At 41.3% G+C, this 17,753-nt stretch overlaps 1 protein-coding gene across 1 annotated transcript in view; it reads left to right on the plus strand.

The window, feature by feature from the left end:
* Myo1d (myosin ID) overlaps positions 1 to 17,753 on the plus strand; it is a 293,048-nt gene that overhangs the window by 184,686 nt on the left and 90,609 nt on the right. The window contains exon 20 of the mRNA XM_075991410.1: positions 6,078 to 6,191. Coding sequence (XP_075847525.1) covers positions 6,078 to 6,191 — 114 coding nt within the window. The remainder of the gene's footprint in view (positions 1 to 6,077; positions 6,192 to 17,753) is intronic.

Genomic DNA, 17,753 nt, shown 5'->3' on the forward strand with positions numbered 1-17,753 from the left:
AAATGAAATATGGTTTTCCAGCTCTAAGTCTGGCACTTTGAAATATCGTTAGTAAGGAGTGTTTGCAGGGATTTAGGGGAACACTGTTGCCTGGAGTATAAGATAGTTTTGAGTGGGCAATTGGACAGAGCTCTCAAAATGTTAAATGTTCACACCTGATTACTCCAAAACTCGACAACTCAGATTTACCTTTCGAGTATATTTCTACAGATATGAGTTCTACTAGTGGCTAATAAAAGTTGGTTTAGTAAATTGTGACCGTACACAGTAAGGCTACAGTGTGGCCATTTTAAATAAACAGACATGTGGGAAGAGAAGGGACAAGAAGTATTAAACGACAGTGTTTTTAAGATAGTGAATATCAGTAAGGAAGAAGCAAAGATCCCTGAAATACAAGAAGAGGTGAGATGAGCTGGGATGTAGCAGTGGCAGAGGGCTAGCTCAGTGTGTGCAAGGCTACATTCCATCCCCCACACCTCAGAAGAAATGGGGCAAAGTAAAGAGAGTGGCCACATTAGAAGCCAGTGTCCCAGGGCCGTCCATGGATGAGAATTAGAAAGGACTGAGACAGACCTCCAGAGGACAGAGAGGAAGAAAAGAGAAGGCTGCATGAAAAGAATTCCTGGGATCTTTGGAGGATCTGGTTCAGACATCAGGTATACTGCTCAGACATGTACAGAAGGAAACCACTGTAGGTTGGGCAAGGACTACCACCCCCAAAGGGGAGGAGGGCACAGTGCTGGTGCTCAGTTAGGTCACACAGAGCCTGAATTCTGCATCCAGACTGGAGACCTCAGGAGCACCAGAGAGAGCACTAACAAGGACCTGCAGCAGTACGGAAAACGATTAGCCCTCCTTGTCCTCTTGAACAAACCTGAAAAGCACTTCTGGAAAGGGTCAAAGGTCTCTAAATGGCCTAATACCACATGAGGAAAAGTTCAAAAGCTTTTATAGAATATCCAGCATTCAGAGGTAAAAGTCAGAGTGCATGACATCCATCAACAAGCTTACAAACAAGACCTTGAATTCAGTCATCCAAAAAGGCACAGACCAGATCATTAAGGCAATTATTGACATTTTATTTTATATATTCCAAAAGCTAGAGGAAAAATTGTACATGTTTAATAAATACCTTGAAGACTTTTAAATGACTTATAATTGAACTTACAAACATAAAAAATAGGAAAGAAAAATGCAGTCAATAGAATTAACAGTATATTAGACCCTGAAGAAGAAAGATGAGTGGGTTTGAAATGGCTCAGCTAGGAAAGGTGTTTGCTGCCCAGTCCTGGTGTGAAAGGAGATAAAGGACTCCACAGAGATGTCCTCCAGTGCCCACATGTGCACCTTGGCACAGGCACACACAAGAAAAATAAACTGACAATTTCTTTAAAAGAAAACTCAGTGAATTTGAAGAGATAGCAATAAAACTACCCAAAACTAAACACGCATAAAACAGCAAGATGTAATTTAAATAAAGCATTAAAAAAAAGATCATACGGCTATCTATCTTCATGTGGGACCTATGTAAATAGACTTGAAGACCCTGGTGCTGTCTTTAAAGAGAGAGGGAAGAAAGGAGGGAGGGTGGATATAGAAAGAGGAAGGGAGGGGGGTCTGAAGTATTGAAGAAAGAACAGTTAACCTAGAATTGAATGCCCAGTAAATATATCATCAAGAACTACAGTGACAAAGACTTTTCCAGGAACATCTGAAGGTGAGTACTGAGGAAGAGTTAGAAGACATGTTCAAGCAGGAAGGAAAAAAGAAAATGTATAAGGTTTTGTGCTCTACATAGAGTAGAATAGTATCAGTAGAAAATCATGGAGCTGAAGAGATGGCTCAGTAGTTAAGAGCACCAGCTTCTCTTCCAGAGGTCCTGAGTTCAATTCCCAGCACCCACATGGCAGTTCATAACTGTCTATAAATGTAGTTCCTTGCAAGCCAATGGCCTCTTCTGGCATGTAGACATACATGCAGAAAAATATCATATACATAAATATATAAATAAATCTATTTAGAAAGAAAGAAAAGGAAGGAAGGAAGGAAGGAAGGAAGGAAGGAAGGAAGGAAGGAAGGAAGGAAGGAAGGAAAATCACACATTGTAACTGTGTTGTATAAATCCTGGCAAAACCAAAAGAGTAACAAAGCTAGTTGTTGCTAAGGAGCCAAGAAAGATACAGGGGGCTGGAGAGATGGCTCTGTAGTTAAAGATCACTGCTGCTCCTCTTCCAGGACCAGAGTTCATTCCCAGCACCCACGTGGTGGTGGCTTACAACTGCCTGTAAGTCCAGTTCCAGGGTAACCAGAGCCCTCTTCTAACCTCCATGGACACCAGACATATATTGGATGCACATACATGCATGCAGGCAAAACACACATATGCATAAAATAAATCTTAGAAAAGAAAGAAATTGAGAGGTGAGAATGTGGGGCTTAGTGGTAGGAAAAATGGAGAATTGTGGGACTGGAAGCAAAGGATAAACAGGACAAATAAATAAGCTGAAAGATGGTCAATTTAGACCTAACCCTATTGACCATTATATTAAATGTCAACGGTCTGGCTACCGCAATTGAAAGGAAATGTTGTACCCTCTTGCCCCACAGAAGCTTTCACCATCTGGGAAGCTCTCCAAACTCCAAGGTTCATGGAGGTTCCATAACATAGGCAGAATTGTTTAAATCACGGTTGGCTGGTAATTAGTGTAGTCCCTAGCCTTAGCCTTTCTCTTTTCTCCGATGTGGTTGGGGAGGAGAGCTGCTGAATGGAAGTTCAGCCTTCTAATCGTGCCTTGGCCTCCATGATTCCTATTCAAGGGCTTTGTGAACTCTGTATTGGGAGCCAGGAACAACAATACAAGTTGAACATTCAGAACCTGAAATGTTGTGAAGTCTGAACATCTTGAGTTCTGGCATGACATTCAGAATGTTTCAGGTTTTGCAGTGTCGAGGTCAGCGTTTGAACATTCTATGAACAACAGGACATCAGACTTAGAAAGTTTGCCGTATCATCAGCTGGTCTCTACACTCCAGACTCTAGTTCTGAACTCTGAAATTCAGGAACTCTGTTTTATTAAATACACCTAAGGTTAATGACACAATCAGAAGAAGACTTGCTATCCATATGTACACACTCACACAAAAAGTTTCAGACATAGTTCCTATTTGTGGATACAACACAGGAACGTACCTGTACGTTATACCCACTCCCATTTCTGATGCATGGCATCTGGCAGTCAGAATAGTTAGAGAGTCAGGTGGTTCTGAGAATTTGGCCATCTGTAGAAAAGCTTGGTATGATGCCCCTCATTCCAGGGAGGACAGTTTAATGCCTGACATTTTCACCCTGGTACTGATGAATAAAAACTGAAGAATTCTTACCGATGGCCCTGTATTTCTAAGTTTATTATAAAATACCCTTCTTCATGCTTGCTCAGATAATGTCCTCTGTAGAATCTTTCAGTTCCAAAGGTACACCAAGGCGAACTTGATACACTTCCAAAAGGCCCTCCTCTTCATGCTTTGGTTATTTTGAAGCAGCTGCTTTCCATTAACGGCAGTTATTATAACGTGTTCTTTAAGGTGAGAGCCTACTGTGTAGAGCTCCTCTCTCCACTCTGCTTGCTCTGCTCTGTCTCGGGAGCAGCTTATCTCTGACCCCCTGTGGAAACAACTGAACCTGTGAGCAGCTACCTTAAAGTGCTTCTGGAAAGCAGGAGGCTAGGGGTTTTTTCCTAGGGTGAGGATTTTAACTTTGGGTCCAAGAAATAATGTGAAGTCTTATCTAATTCTGAGTCTGCAATCCAGCTTTGCTGTTCCTTTGAGAAGATAAATATGAAATAAGAATAGTTCCCATTCTGTAGTGGTGTTAAGCAGGAATTCACCTATGTATGTTGAATGTTTTCCTTTCTGTGTCGATAGAGCCACGTTAAGCAATCTACAGCTTTTTTTGCTGTTAGACATGATGTCTTTCTCGCTTACCTGATCCAAGTTTTAAGATGATTTGAGTTGCTGAAACAGAAGGTAAATATTTGTTAGTCTCTGTAGAAACTGCGTTTTGTTCATATAAAATATTTCTGAACAGCTTCAGTACAATCTCTGCTTTGAGGGTTTCCTTCCCTTCTTTTTAGATTAACTCATGTAGCATCAGAAGAACATGTGGCCTTTTTGTCTCAACAAGATCAAATGATCTTGTCAGATCGGGTAACAGGGTTTTAAAATTATATTCTTTTGTACCTCATTTGTTTGTTCCTCCATATGATTCCATAAAGATGAGGGTATTATTTCTACCTTTTATTCAGGTTCTTTGCTAGATGTTCTCTGTTCTGCATAGTACAAGGTTGATGAAAATGATGGTGAATGTTCTCCAAACTGGCTTCCATAGAACCAGTGTTTGTTGAATATTAATAGGTATTTGTTTTAAAAAGGATTACATAGATTAAATGTACTGTGGCAATGCTGGGCTAAGCATACTGTTTAAATGCAAAAGCCTCAGAACCTCTAATAACTTTCTAGGCTGTGGATATCCTAGTGGGAGCTGTCGTTTGCAGTGCGTATCCAGCCAGCCAGACCATGAAACCCTTTCTTTCACAAACTTCTGCACAAAGCCAGTGCTGTGCAGAACAGCTAAGTGGATCTCCACACTCAGTGCTTCAGATCTTCTCGGAAGTGCCAGTTGTCTGTCCTGGCAAAAACAGATGCTATGCAAAGTTATCCTCCGAGAACACAAACTATACGCTTATCATGTAGATTCTATTTTAATCATAGGCACAACTTTCTGTCATGTTGAAGACTGAAAAATATGCTTTTATTATATAATAAATGTTTAGAGAATTGACTAATGGCTAAAACCAAGGCAAAGGGGATAAGGTAAATTTCCATGTCAAGCTTGAATTTTACTTTGCTTCTCTTTCTATCTGTAGTGCCCTGCCCTGCCCTGCCCTGCCCTGCCCCGCCCTAGTGCAGCTATCTGAATATCCTACCAAAGCAGTGTTTTCAGTTAACCCCTCACTTCTTTGTCGATATCTTAAGTAAGAATTGGGGGTGTGTGCAAAGAATGTAGATAATCTGTGTGAATGCCATGATGACACAGTATATCACAATATGCCTTCCGTCGGGGTAGAGGCTTCCTGTGCTTGTTTTGTTTTGTCTATTTGCCTTTCTCAGCCAGTGAAAAGCTTGACATTGTAGAGGTTTAGAAAAATGTTGGAGCTGGAGAGATAGTGCAGAGGTTAAGAGCATATACTGATGTTGAAAAGGATCCAGGCTCAGTTCCTAACACCCATATCATTCAGCTCACAGCTGCCTGTACCTCCAATTCCAGACCAACACTCTCTGACCTTCAAGGGCACTTGCATCCACACGGTGCAATAAACTCACGCAGACACACATGCATACGTTAAATAAATGAATAAATGAATAAACAAACCTGTTTTTAAATGTTAATCCAGGTATCTAGATTAAAATATTATTTGAACTATCCTAACAAATAACTAGCTACAATTTGTACAATCTGCCATGGTTAATTTTATCTCTTGGGGAAACAAAGTATCTGTAAATTAGGGCAGTCTCTGACCCTCTGTCTAGTAAAGTAGCACTCAGCAGAAACGTGTATATATTTTCATAATATCATTTTTGTCTTCTTCGAATTTTTATTTTCATTTATTGCTCTCATCCCCAAATACTAATCTTAGGTTCTTATGATAGCCCAGGGCTTCAGGCATAAACAGTATCAATTAAATTATTTGTTAATTACTGATAAAAAAAATCCCTTATCAGACAGTTGATTCCCAGAACCTTTTCTCCCTGTCTGGGGGTAGCTATATTCACTTCCTTGAAGGGGTCTGCAGTTCGTATTTCTAGTCCCCAAATTCTACATTTGCTGTGTTTTCCCTGTAATTAAGCATTGTATTGCCAAACTCTACACACCTGGAAACTACTGTTCCTTTGAAATAGAACCATCTGTGGTGACCTTCTAGTGAGATTTCATCCCCATGCTCAGCCACCTCTGAACCTAGGTATTTCCAAACACGACGTTTTTATGAGCTACTATGGCTTATTGGTTTGTTTTCTTACAGGTGAATCGATTTAGTAAGGTAGAAGACAGAGCAATTTTTGTCACTGACCGTCACCTGTATAAAATGGATCCCACTAAGCAGTACAAAGTGATGAAGACTATCCCTCTGTATAATGTAAGTATGTATCAAATAAAGGACTCCTGTTTTGTAGACAGAGGCTGATGGGCTAAGCATGCAACCTCTGTGGCTTTGGTGATCCCATGTCTCCTGGAATCTTACACCAATTTTGTGTTGTACCAAAGCACAGTTTTCTATAAAAGGATTCCAAGTTTCTGATAAAGTAACTAAAAAAATTTTTAAGGGTAAGAGCAATGGTTCTGCGCTAAGCATGATGGCACAAGCCTTTAATCCCAACACTCTGGAGGCAGAAGCAGATGAATCTCTGTGAGTTCGAGGCCAGTCAGGTCTACAAAGGGAGTTCCAGTACAGCCAAAGCTGTTACACAGAGGAACCCTGCCTCAAAAACCACACACACATACAGAGAAGTTGTTCTGGGTTCAGAGTTTCCGATAGAGTAACTAAAGCATTTTTTAACAGTGGCTCTCTGTGACATCTATTCCTACTGTAACATATTGTTCAAATGTGCTTGTCCTTATACATGATGCATTTTCTTATTTGCTTTTATAATGATGTGTGTCCATGTGGGTACATGTGGAAGTCAGGTGTCATTCCACAGGAACCATCGAGAGTTTCACTGATCTAGAGCTCACCAACTAGGCTAGGCTGGCTGACCAGTGAGCCCCCTGGGATCCTCCTGTCTCCACTTCCCCAGTGCTGGGATTATAAATGCTCACCACTGTGCCCAGTTTCTTTATGTGGGCTCTGGAGCTTGAACTCAGGTCTATATGCTTGTGTGGCAGGCACTGCACTGACTGAGCTAGCTCCCAGCTCTACTTTTATAAAAATCAAGTAGAAAAATCAGTAGGAAATTACTACTTTTACTTATTCTCTCTCTCTCTCTCTCTCTCTCTCTCTCTTTAACTACTAAGCCCTCTCCCCAGCCCCAACTACTACTACTTTAAATATGAGATTTGTGTAGCTCCTAAAAGTCAGTTTTTTACCAATATATTTTACAACATTAATTTATTGGTTGTATAATTTCTGATCTGAGTCCACTCTGTAGCTCACCATTATACCTGGGCTTTCAAATCTATAATCACTTTGTTCTGAAACGTGAAATTTGTTGGTTATCTTCCTGAATCTCAATATGAAATTTCATTTTGTTGTTGTTGTTTTTGACACAGGGTCTTGCTTGTCTTGTGAGTTGATATGAACCTTCAGAGTGTACACCACCACATCTGGCTCAGATTTTTTTTTCCTGTTTAACAGTGTTAGTTTTACATGTGTCTGCACTGATTCTGTAGAAAGCTTTTAATAAACTACTGGGTCTTCTCTGTGGGGCAATTTTTCTGTCCACTAGTTCTTAAATAGGGACTCTGCATTTATGCAGTGCTAGGGTCTGTGAGGAGTATTACTAAAGATTATTTTAAGTCCCTTTGGTCCCTGGAAAAAGAAATAGGAAGCATATTGTTTCATGGATTCAATTTGTGACTTCTGAGCTCCTTTGGTAAGGGACAAAAGGGACCAAGCTTTCCTGGCTGTGCTGAATGACTCCAGCATTTATGAATAGCCTGTGTCATTGGGGTTGGGATTTGACTTACTGTGGTGCCCTTCCCTCTCGCCCCCACCCTACCACACACGTACACCTCATTTCTTTTCAATAGAAAGGCCAATGGATTGAAGCTAAGAAAAGACTATAGATGGTATATAACCTTCTTAGCCAAGACCTGCAATCTAATATATCAGCCACAATTTAAGCCTAACAGCTTGCAGACTTAGAGTAGGAGGGAGAGGAGGGCAGGCGAGGGAGAAAATTATACTTTGTCAAAGTCTAAGGAAGCATGAAGCCAAACAAAAATAAATCATGGTATGGGATTTATTTCTTTGCCTTTGTTCCTGTTAAAGGGAACCCATCAAGGTCATGATATAAATTCAAAAAAATAGCTAAACAACTCTTTAAACTGAAATGTCTTCTTCATTTTTAGAGTTTTTTATGTATGCGTATAAGTGTGTATCTTTGTATGAATGTGTGCATATGCATCCCTGGTGTCCACAGAGTCCAGAGAGGGAGTTGTGTGCCACCCGATGTGTGTGTTCAGATCTTTAAGAGCAGTATGTGCTCTTAACCACTGAGCTGTCGCTCTAGCCCCATCTTCCTTTTTGCATTGACTGTCAATAAAAACTGTAAAACAAGTTTACATTTATAATCGTTTCCTATAAACATTGTCAATGGAACTAAGAACATACTATCAGAAAGCTGATGACATTTAACTACTACTCTAGGAAGGTAGCGCTCTGAGGGACGGATCCCCGGTGTTGTGGATGTTCTCAGGGGTCCACCCATGGCACTTTGTATCCCCGTGCCATTTTTGTGCACGCCATCCTAATTTCCAGCAGCCTTCATCTTTCTCAGGCCTCTGCCTCAGCTGGAGCCCCTGCTCCCTCACATAGATGGAGATGCAGTGAGCAGTGGGTGTGGGGGTGTCCTACCCCAGCTCCATTTCTCATTACCAGGATCATCTCCCAGCGCTTCCCCGCAGAGCCAACTGCAGTTGCCCACAGGAGTGGCTGCCTCTCTTCTGACCCAGGTCCCTCTTCCTTGCCATTGTCTGTGGCCTCCCAGATCAACCTTGCTTGCTCATCAGTCTTTGCTTCTGAGAGGAACTAACTTCAGAACGATGGAGTGGCTGCCTCCTCCAAAGCTGGGTACAAAGGGGGACCTCCAAATGTAGCATAAAGTTTTGTTTTATTTTTGGTCTTGAAGTAAATATGACAAAATGTTAAGCCTGAGTATTTTATTGTCTTTAGGTTGTTCACGTTCTAGCTCTCTTAGATATGGGGCCTTTAACTGCTTCAGTTTTAAAATATTTTTAAATGCCCTTGGGGCTATATATGTTCATATTTAAGAATGGTTTGAGCTGAATTTTACTTTTTATGTGATATTAGCCTTGTTTTAATTTCTGTTGTAAGGTCCTCTTAAAGCCATACGTCGTTTAGTGGTGTTGTTTCCCAGATGGTGATTTATGGTGTCTGAGTGTGTGTGTTCCGTGGGGAAGAGATTTCATCTCCCCAGTACTCGTTAGTGTCATACCTACCGTAAATTCAGTGTTCCACATGTCCTTTTCTGGTTTCTGTACCATGATCTATCAGTCTACTGGTTATCCTTGTACCAATTACTATTCTTACTACAGTTGGGCACAGTTTTATGAATTCTAAGATTGCAGTAATTTCCCAGGTCCCTTCCTTTCACATTCGTACCATCTACCTGGGGCTGTGTCTCAATAGTAAAGTCCTTGACATGCGTGTGAGAGGCCTAGATTGATCCACGGCACTGCAAGTCAATACATAATTCACCCCATTCCAACCTAACTCTTGTTCACCACACCACAGGAAGAGAGAGGAGTTGAAGCTGGTGACACAGGGAAGCCTGTCAGGAGGGACTCACATGCAGTCTCGGGCATAACCTGTTGATTCTCCTCTACTCCTTGGGAACCACTGACTGTTCTGTCTCTCCAGTTGGACCTTCACTTGGCAATAAGCATTTAAGGCTCCCTGTGTCTTTCTGTGGCCGGTGGCTCCTATTTTTTCACTATTGTCTTAGGTAGGGTTTTCTATTGCTATGAAGAGACACCATGACCATGGCAACTCTTATGAAGAAAGCTTTTAATTGGAGTGACTCTCTTACAGTTCCAGAGGTTCAGTCCATTATCGTCATGATGGGGAGCGTGGCAGAGTGCAGACAGACATAGTGCTGGAGCTGAGACTGCTACATCTTGCAGGCAACAGGAAGTCAACTGGGCAGTATCCTGAGCATAGGAAGCCTCAGAGTCCATCCCCACAGGGACATGCGTCCCCAACAAGGCCACACCCACTCCAACAAAGCCACATCTCCTAATAGTTCCACTCCCTTTGGGGGCCATTTTCTTTCTAACCACCATACGTATATTCTATTATTTGGAGATCTCACAATGTGTTTTTGCATTTACTATCTTGACACAGTTGAATAAATACCTAGGAGTGCACTTATTCAGTCACAGATAAGACTCAGCTTAGCTTTGTAAGAACTGCCAGTTTTCTTCCAAACATGGCTGTGCCGTTTTGTATTCTAAGCAGAATCAGGGTGCCTATTTCTTCACATTCTCACTGTGTGATATCTCACCATTCTAATATGTGTATAGCTATATAATGTATTTTTATTACCCTAAAATATATAATTCAGTATTCACTGAGTCTCTATCTTTAACCACAAGAACCACCTCCCTACTTTCTGTTGGCTTGTATTAAGGTGGTAAAGACTTTTTTTATCTATAAACCTAAGCAAATTTATTTAAAGATGCATTTGGCACCTTTCCCCCCCTCTGACTAGCAAGCACTGTACACCGATTTGTCATTTAACAGTGGTTCTGGTCAATCATCCCAAGAAAGATAAAAACAGGACATCATGGCAGAGCCTCGAGAATATTTTCAGCAAACACTGTCCCCGCAATGACATAGTCACATAATAGTAAAAGTGATCTGAGAGAGAAGCATTTAAGTTGCAGGTGACTCCTTTAGTAGCTAAGTGGCTTTGTATGCACAAACACTGCAGGCATGGGTTAGAGTTTCAGCCAGCTGCAATCTGTGTTGCTATCAAATCAGCGTCTTCCCTCGCAGGCACGTTCCTGTGCCATATTTGCATACTGTGCTTTCAAATTAGAGCGCTAGTTCCAATGCATTTGTCCAAAAAGGTTCAGATTTTTGCAAGGGACAGTGCAGTCAGGAGTTGAGGATTTTGTGAATCTGAGAGGCTTGTGGTTGCTGCTATTTGATAGGAGAACAAAGGAAAGATATTACATTACCTGCATAGTTAGCGATGCTGAGTCCAATGCTTTGATCACCACCTCTGCCTCTGAGAATTATCCTGGGAAATCAAGGTTAAGTTGATGGAAAAGATTGCTCTCCGTGGCTATGGCATGTTGTTTAAGTAAATAAATAAATGCTTCTGCCATTCAGGCTCATGTAGACACTGGTGCACCCAGACCAGCGCTCGGGAAGGAGGTTGCCGAGATTAAGCGTAATTTACATAAGCATTAAATCTGCTTGCTGCTTTTGAATAAGCTGAAACACTTGGCCTGAGTGCCACGGAAATTCTTTCGCCCTCCTTTTATTGGTGAATGTTAGTTTTGCCTGGTGAATTAGTCTGAAAATGTTTGACTCTGCCCATTAATGTTGTTTTGATATAGACCCTTTTATCAGTATAGGCTTGAGGGTTAAGGAAGAAGCCAATTAATTACGCTCATCCCTCCTTTGGTTCTGTGTGAAATACAAAACAAACAGAGAAGAGGAAAGGGACAATTATCTGAACTGATGTGCAGGTTCCGTAGAGCTCAATGGGCTGTAATTACGCCGGGCTCCATGCTTTATTACTGTTTGACGTGGCTTGCTAGAAAGATTTCCTTCTGTTTGGGAGATTGATTGTCCTTTTAACGTGTACAGGAGGTGAGCCCTGTTGAAATCCATCCACCAGCCTGCTCTGCTCCCCACCACCATTTCTAAAGCACCCTCTCCTCCTGGCAGTGTCCCAAGGGAAGGCGTTTCCATAGTAACCCCAACAGAGGCAATCAGCTGTTGTCTGGCACTGCCTGAGCTGGCGTATGCTAGCCTTCTCCCTTCTTGATCCCCCTCAAGCCTTTAAAACACTATATTTATTAGTCCTCTTTAATGGAAGTTTATAATCCCTTAATGTCACACTCTGAGTAGCACTCGGGTTTATTTATTTATTTAGGTAATAAATCTACCTTCCTAATTAATTCTCTGCAAGCCCTGAGAGCTCCATTATTTTGAACATCTTGTGCAAATATTTATATTTCTGCCTGTTGTAACAAAGAAACTGCCTAGCAAAATTAGATAATTCGGAAATTTCTGTCTATATTGGAAATAAATTTAGAAAAATATAGGTGCTAAGGTTTCAAATGAATTTTTCAGGATTTTTTTTTCTTATTATCACGCTAGTGACAAAGTGGTCTTTCTGCTATTGTGGTTTCAGCACTCCGTGATTCTATTGCTGAATTCAGGCCGTAGGCATTTAAAAATCTTCCTTGAAATGTAGTATCTGAGACATGTTCTCTCTCAGTTTTTATTGATGGGGACAGAGAGAGAGAGAGAGAGAGAGAGAGAGAGAGAGAGAGAGAGAGAGAGAGAGGCACATATGCAGAGCTTCTCTGCCAATTGTTTTCCTGGCATTTGCAGGAATACACGCCTTTTGTTACGTTCATTAGCCATCACAACTTATGCAAAACAGTAGGAAGCAAATCAAGCAATAGTCTCTTTCAGAAACCAGGAAGAGTCCATCTTCATAAGTACTAGACCTGGAAAGCCAATTTCAGATTTCAAAGATATCTCAATGCAGTATCTGAAAGCAAAAATCATTCAGGCAAGATTTCTACTTAAAAAAAAAAAAGCCATCTTGTTAAAGAAATGTGAAGCCTTTTAAGAGCTGAAGTGTAAGAAAGTAAGCAACCACCACTTATTTTCCAGAGACCAGATTGCTGAAAGTCAGATCCTCCCAAAACAAAGCCCTAAATAGAGACATATATATAAACAGATTTCTGCATTTGTGAAATAGACTCACCGTACTGAGTCAGTTATAGGCTTACTTTATACAATGGTAAGGCACTGGCCTGGCATATATGAAGCCCTAGGTTCCATCCCCAGCACCATAAAAAGAAATAAGCAACTGTCTCATCAGAGCTTTCTACTATGCATTAAACCTTTTTAAGCAGCTTCTCTATGGCATGCATTTGCCAACACTAACAATGCAAGAGTGCTCCATGCAGTCTGCCTATGGCACCTCCTGCACCTGTGGGAGAAGCAGAGATACACACCAGCTAGTGCAGCACAGTGCCTGGGACGCATGCCCAGTAGCCCTTGGGTGCAGTCACTATAGTATCTTGTTCTCAAGAAGAAAGTTGCATTCAGAAAAGTAAAGCAGCCCAACCAAGACCTCCAAGCTCCCAAACAATGGAGCTGGACTTCACACCCACATCTGGTCAGCCTTGCATCCAGCCCCTACTACCTGCTGCCTCCCATTTATGAAGAGCACACAAAACTAAAATCTCTTTGGAACGGTACTGGAAATCAAAACCAGGGTCTTTTGCACATTACTAAGCTATAGCCACAGCCCAAATATTTTATTTTCAAAATCAAAAAATAATGAAACTAGTCTCTGTCACATAGCTAATAACTTTAGTAGCTTAACTCTGCTATATCTTCATCTTAGAAGCCTGTGCAAAAAGCACCTTTCGTAAGTGAAGATATCAGTTCACAGAAAGTGGTCATTGGTGTGGGCTTTTGGTACAGTGTTTCTGACCTCACACCCCAGGTTAAGTACAAAATTCAGCTTCTTCTGGCTGTGCCCTGTGTCGACCTCTATCTCCTTGCATTGTCCTTGTTCACTTATAAAAGTCTTCCTTATGTTATTAATGGTTGCTTTCTAAAACATTTCATCTTAACCTGTTAAGGAAAGTTACTAGTAAGACCTCTGAAAACTGGAGAACCTAGCTCACATATCAGCCCTGTTCTGCATATCAGCAGGTCCAAGGAATGGTTCGTTAGTGTAAAAAGAGAAAAAGAAAACACTGATTAATAAGAGAAACACATACTCATTCTGCTGTGTTTCCCCATACGTGAAAATTTTTACAAGAGTCGAGTGAAGAAATGATCAAAGCATGATGCTTTTATAGCTTTTTAGCCCCAAAAACAGCGTGAAGGAGTGATGGGACAGAAGGATCTTCTAGGCAGTAACAGGGATGTTACTAAGAGATGAAGGAGAGGAGCAGGAGCTAGTGCAAGGTAAAGACCGCTCCAAAAAGTTCACCTAGGCAGCTTCCCTCCAGTCTCAGGTGCCAGTCTTGGTAATCAAGGGGACTTCCACCTTGATGTTTGGGTACCCACATACACACAGAACTGGAAAACATCCTTATGGCCTGTTACAGCATGCCTGTTCTACTCCCCATATTTCCCACTGTTGCTGCTATGGCTCTTTACTTTTTAATGAAAAAATTATTTTTTGTTTTGTTTCATTTTTTTAATTTTTGAGATAGCATCTTACTACTTAGCCCTGGCTGTCCTCAAGCTCTTGAGATCCACTTGCCTCTGCTTCTAAAGTGCTAGAATTAAAGGCATGTGCTGTCATACCTAGCCCTTTTTGTTTTTTGTTGGGGGGTTGTTTAATGCTCTATTTCTTGAGGAAACATTTGTTGAAAGTTTGGATTTGTCTCCAAAATGGATTCAGTCCATTGATATATGTGTAAATGTCTATATAAGAGAAAAAGACAGAGCAAGTATAATGGTCTGTTTCTCCAAACTTTCTGTGGTCACATCCCAAGTCCCAAGGTGATAACATTAGGCAGTGGGGCCCTTGGAGGACTCTACCCTCACAAGATTAATGATCTTATATCGGGGCTAGAGTGACCCTCACACTTTTACCACACAAGGACATCTGAAGTCAGCAGTCTGCTGCCCAAAGACTGTCTGGACATCCACTGCCTAACTCCTAACACCTAGAACTGTGAGGGATAAAGTCACACTGTTTATAAAACACCCAATTTGGGTGTTTCCATAGCTGCCCAAAGAGATTAAGTAAGAAGGAAACAGCGATGGATATGTTTGGAACAAGATTTTGCTTTTTAGGTCAGGCTGGTCTTGAACTCACTATGTACTACAAACTGCCTTCGAATTTAAAATCCTCTCGCCTCAGCCTCCCAAGTAATGGAATTGCTGACCTGAACTATCACACGATCTATGGTCTGTGTCAAAAGTTAAATCTCCTTGAAGTTCAAAGTCAGTTTTGTGTGAAAAGATCTTCTTTAAACAAGAGTAATGTAAGCCAGACATTGTGGTTCACACCTGCAACTCCAGCCCTGTGGAAGCTCAGCAGGAGCATTAATAGTTGGAGACCAACCTGGTCCACATAGAAACACTCAGTCAATCAATCAATCAATCAATCAATGGTCCCATCCTTTATTATAACAATGTGTATATCATCTCACTTGGCGTCCACTCCACCCTAGTCCGGGGGCAGAGAGCAATGCTGGTCCTGAACTTTGACCCTAGATAGGCATCTGGTGAATGAATTTCTCTGTTTTTGGTTGGATCAAAAATGAACTTTATTTGCACAAAACTATTGCAATGAAGTTTAACTGCATTACAGAAAAAACCTGACCTTCTAAATAACAGACATTAAAAAGGTTCTAGTTTATTGGAACTGTACCTACCCAGAGACATCTTTCCTGTGTACCACGGTTGAGGGAATGCCCAGCAGAGGAAGCACAACTGACCAGTGTCTTCCCCCACTTTGCTAATTGCTCATTGGACTTTGGTGGAGAAAGCATCCATTTTCCTGTTTCAGCCTCTGCCTTTCCATCCTTGCTCTCCAGTATCCTTGACATTTCAGATCCTGGCTTTTCACAAAGTTGGAGGAGTTATGAAAATGCCCTATTTGCATTTGAAGACCATTTTAGTACATAAAGAAGATGAAATTGTATCCAGTGGGGTCTGGGAACACAGCTATTAGGATATGTGAAGTATACTGGTCATGGTCAAATAGCAACACCCTAAGTAGATATGTGTAAGCACACAGGAAATAGCATATGTGAAGTCCATAGCATGGCTAAAGTGCTGAGCCACCATAAGCTGCTTTTAAGCTTCTTGCAAACTGACAATACTAAAGAAGTCAGAGGAACAAGAGGAAGACAGCATTCAGGGCCTCAATGTTGGCTCTGCTCTTCCTGTTCATTCTTGCAGAATTGCTTCTCAGACAACTACGTGGACTCCTCACATCTTTCCTCAAGGGGTACCCCAAAATGATGCCTTCAGCTCCATGCTGTCCCTCTCTGTGCCTTTCCTATTATTCTATTCTTCACTTCCACCTGACGTGTGATATGGTTGTCTAAAATCTGTCTCCCCATTAGAACATGGACTTTAACCCCAGAACACTTCCCTCCATACAGTAAGTGTTCTATAAATGGTTGCTGACAAGGGAACTGGACAAGTTAAAACTGGAGACAGGAAAAGCAGTTAAAAGGCTGCTGCTGCGGCATGCTGAGAAACTGTGAGAGCCTGAACCCAGACAAGGATGGGAAAGGGAAGCAGGCGATGGTTCAAGAGCTACTCCAAGGGTTATCAAGATGGCTCAGTGATTGAGAGCACTTGATTCTCTCCCAGAGAACCCGAGTGTGGTTCCCAGCACACGTGTTTGGTGACTCATAACCCCCTGTAAGTCCAACTTCAGGGGATTGTATGCGCTCTTCTGGCCTGTGTAGGCAACTGAACACACATGGCATACACACAGAGGGCGGGGAAAGGAATGAAAATAATCTTTAAGCGAACTGAAATGGAAAGAAGTGGGAAGCCTTTCCAGGGACTCTAGGAATTATCCCTGTGGATGCTGTAGTACAGGAAGTGAGAGAAGACATAAGACACAAGAGATTCCTGAGCCATACTGCATTCAAAATAACAGTTTAAAGAGTTATTTTCTGTGTGCACTAGTTCAATATTCTCCATATAGAAGTTTCAATAATTTTGTTATCCTTTCTATGATGCAATATTAAGACCCCATGTTCAGGTGAAGAGGCACAGAGCATTGATAGGACTTCCCCAGCATGTGCACATGTGTGTGTGCTTGCATATGAGTTATTGCTGCCTCCTGTATGTCCTGGATTAGATTCCCTTCTGCTCCTACAGATTGCAAAGTAGTCTTCAGAATCCCTCTTCAGAATCCCCACCAAGGTGTGCTTGATGGAGGCCAAGTACTATCCCATGTCGTAGCACTCTGGCCAAAAGGATCAGATACAATTGAAATCACTCATCATTCCTGAACTAGAGAGACACTGATGTATATAGATTCAGCTTGTTGGTGACAGTGTACCTAAAATGATGCATGCATAATCTTTTTACATCAAGAGGATCATTAATTGGTAAGATAAAGAATTTCAATTAAAAGACCAATAAGGAAAGCAACTTAATTAAGTTGGTATTTTAAGAAAGGGAAAAAATAAATTAAGAATAGATTTCTTAAAGAACTAGATTCAATTAGTAAAACAATTATCTTTATAAAATAATAATTTGACCATCTAAGACCCAATTATTTAGTAGCTTCACCTAAATCAATGGTTTTATACAATTAGAATCACTTGGGAAGTTTCCCAAATGAAACAAATCAGAATATCCCCAACGCTCCTAATGTGCAGCCACGACTGGGAACCACTGGCTCAAATGAGCCACAGTCAGAATATAAGTTTGAATAGTCAAAACAAATGTGACAGGGCTTAGCACTTAACTTTGCATGCTGTTCTAAAGGAGCGCCCTCCTGGGCTATTCGTCTTGCTTCATGTACCCTTGTGGTGAATTTGATTATATGGTTCCTAAACCCACAACAATAAATCTGAGGCAGTAATTAAAAGAGAACCTATCTGCCATAGGCAGGCATGTTGATGGCTGCAATATATGAAAGCCAGAAGTATAGGAACACCCAGAGGAGATACAGTTGACTTCCACTAGATGGCTGGTCTTTCAGATCTCATTGAAGTGCTTTCTAGAGCTATTTCCCCAGAGCAACCTTTCTGAAATTAAAAATTC

This window comes from Microtus pennsylvanicus, chromosome 11, assembly GCF_037038515.1.
Source record: "Microtus pennsylvanicus isolate mMicPen1 chromosome 11, mMicPen1.hap1, whole genome shotgun sequence".
NCBI classification, from domain to species: domain Eukaryota; kingdom Metazoa; phylum Chordata; class Mammalia; order Rodentia; family Cricetidae; genus Microtus; species Microtus pennsylvanicus.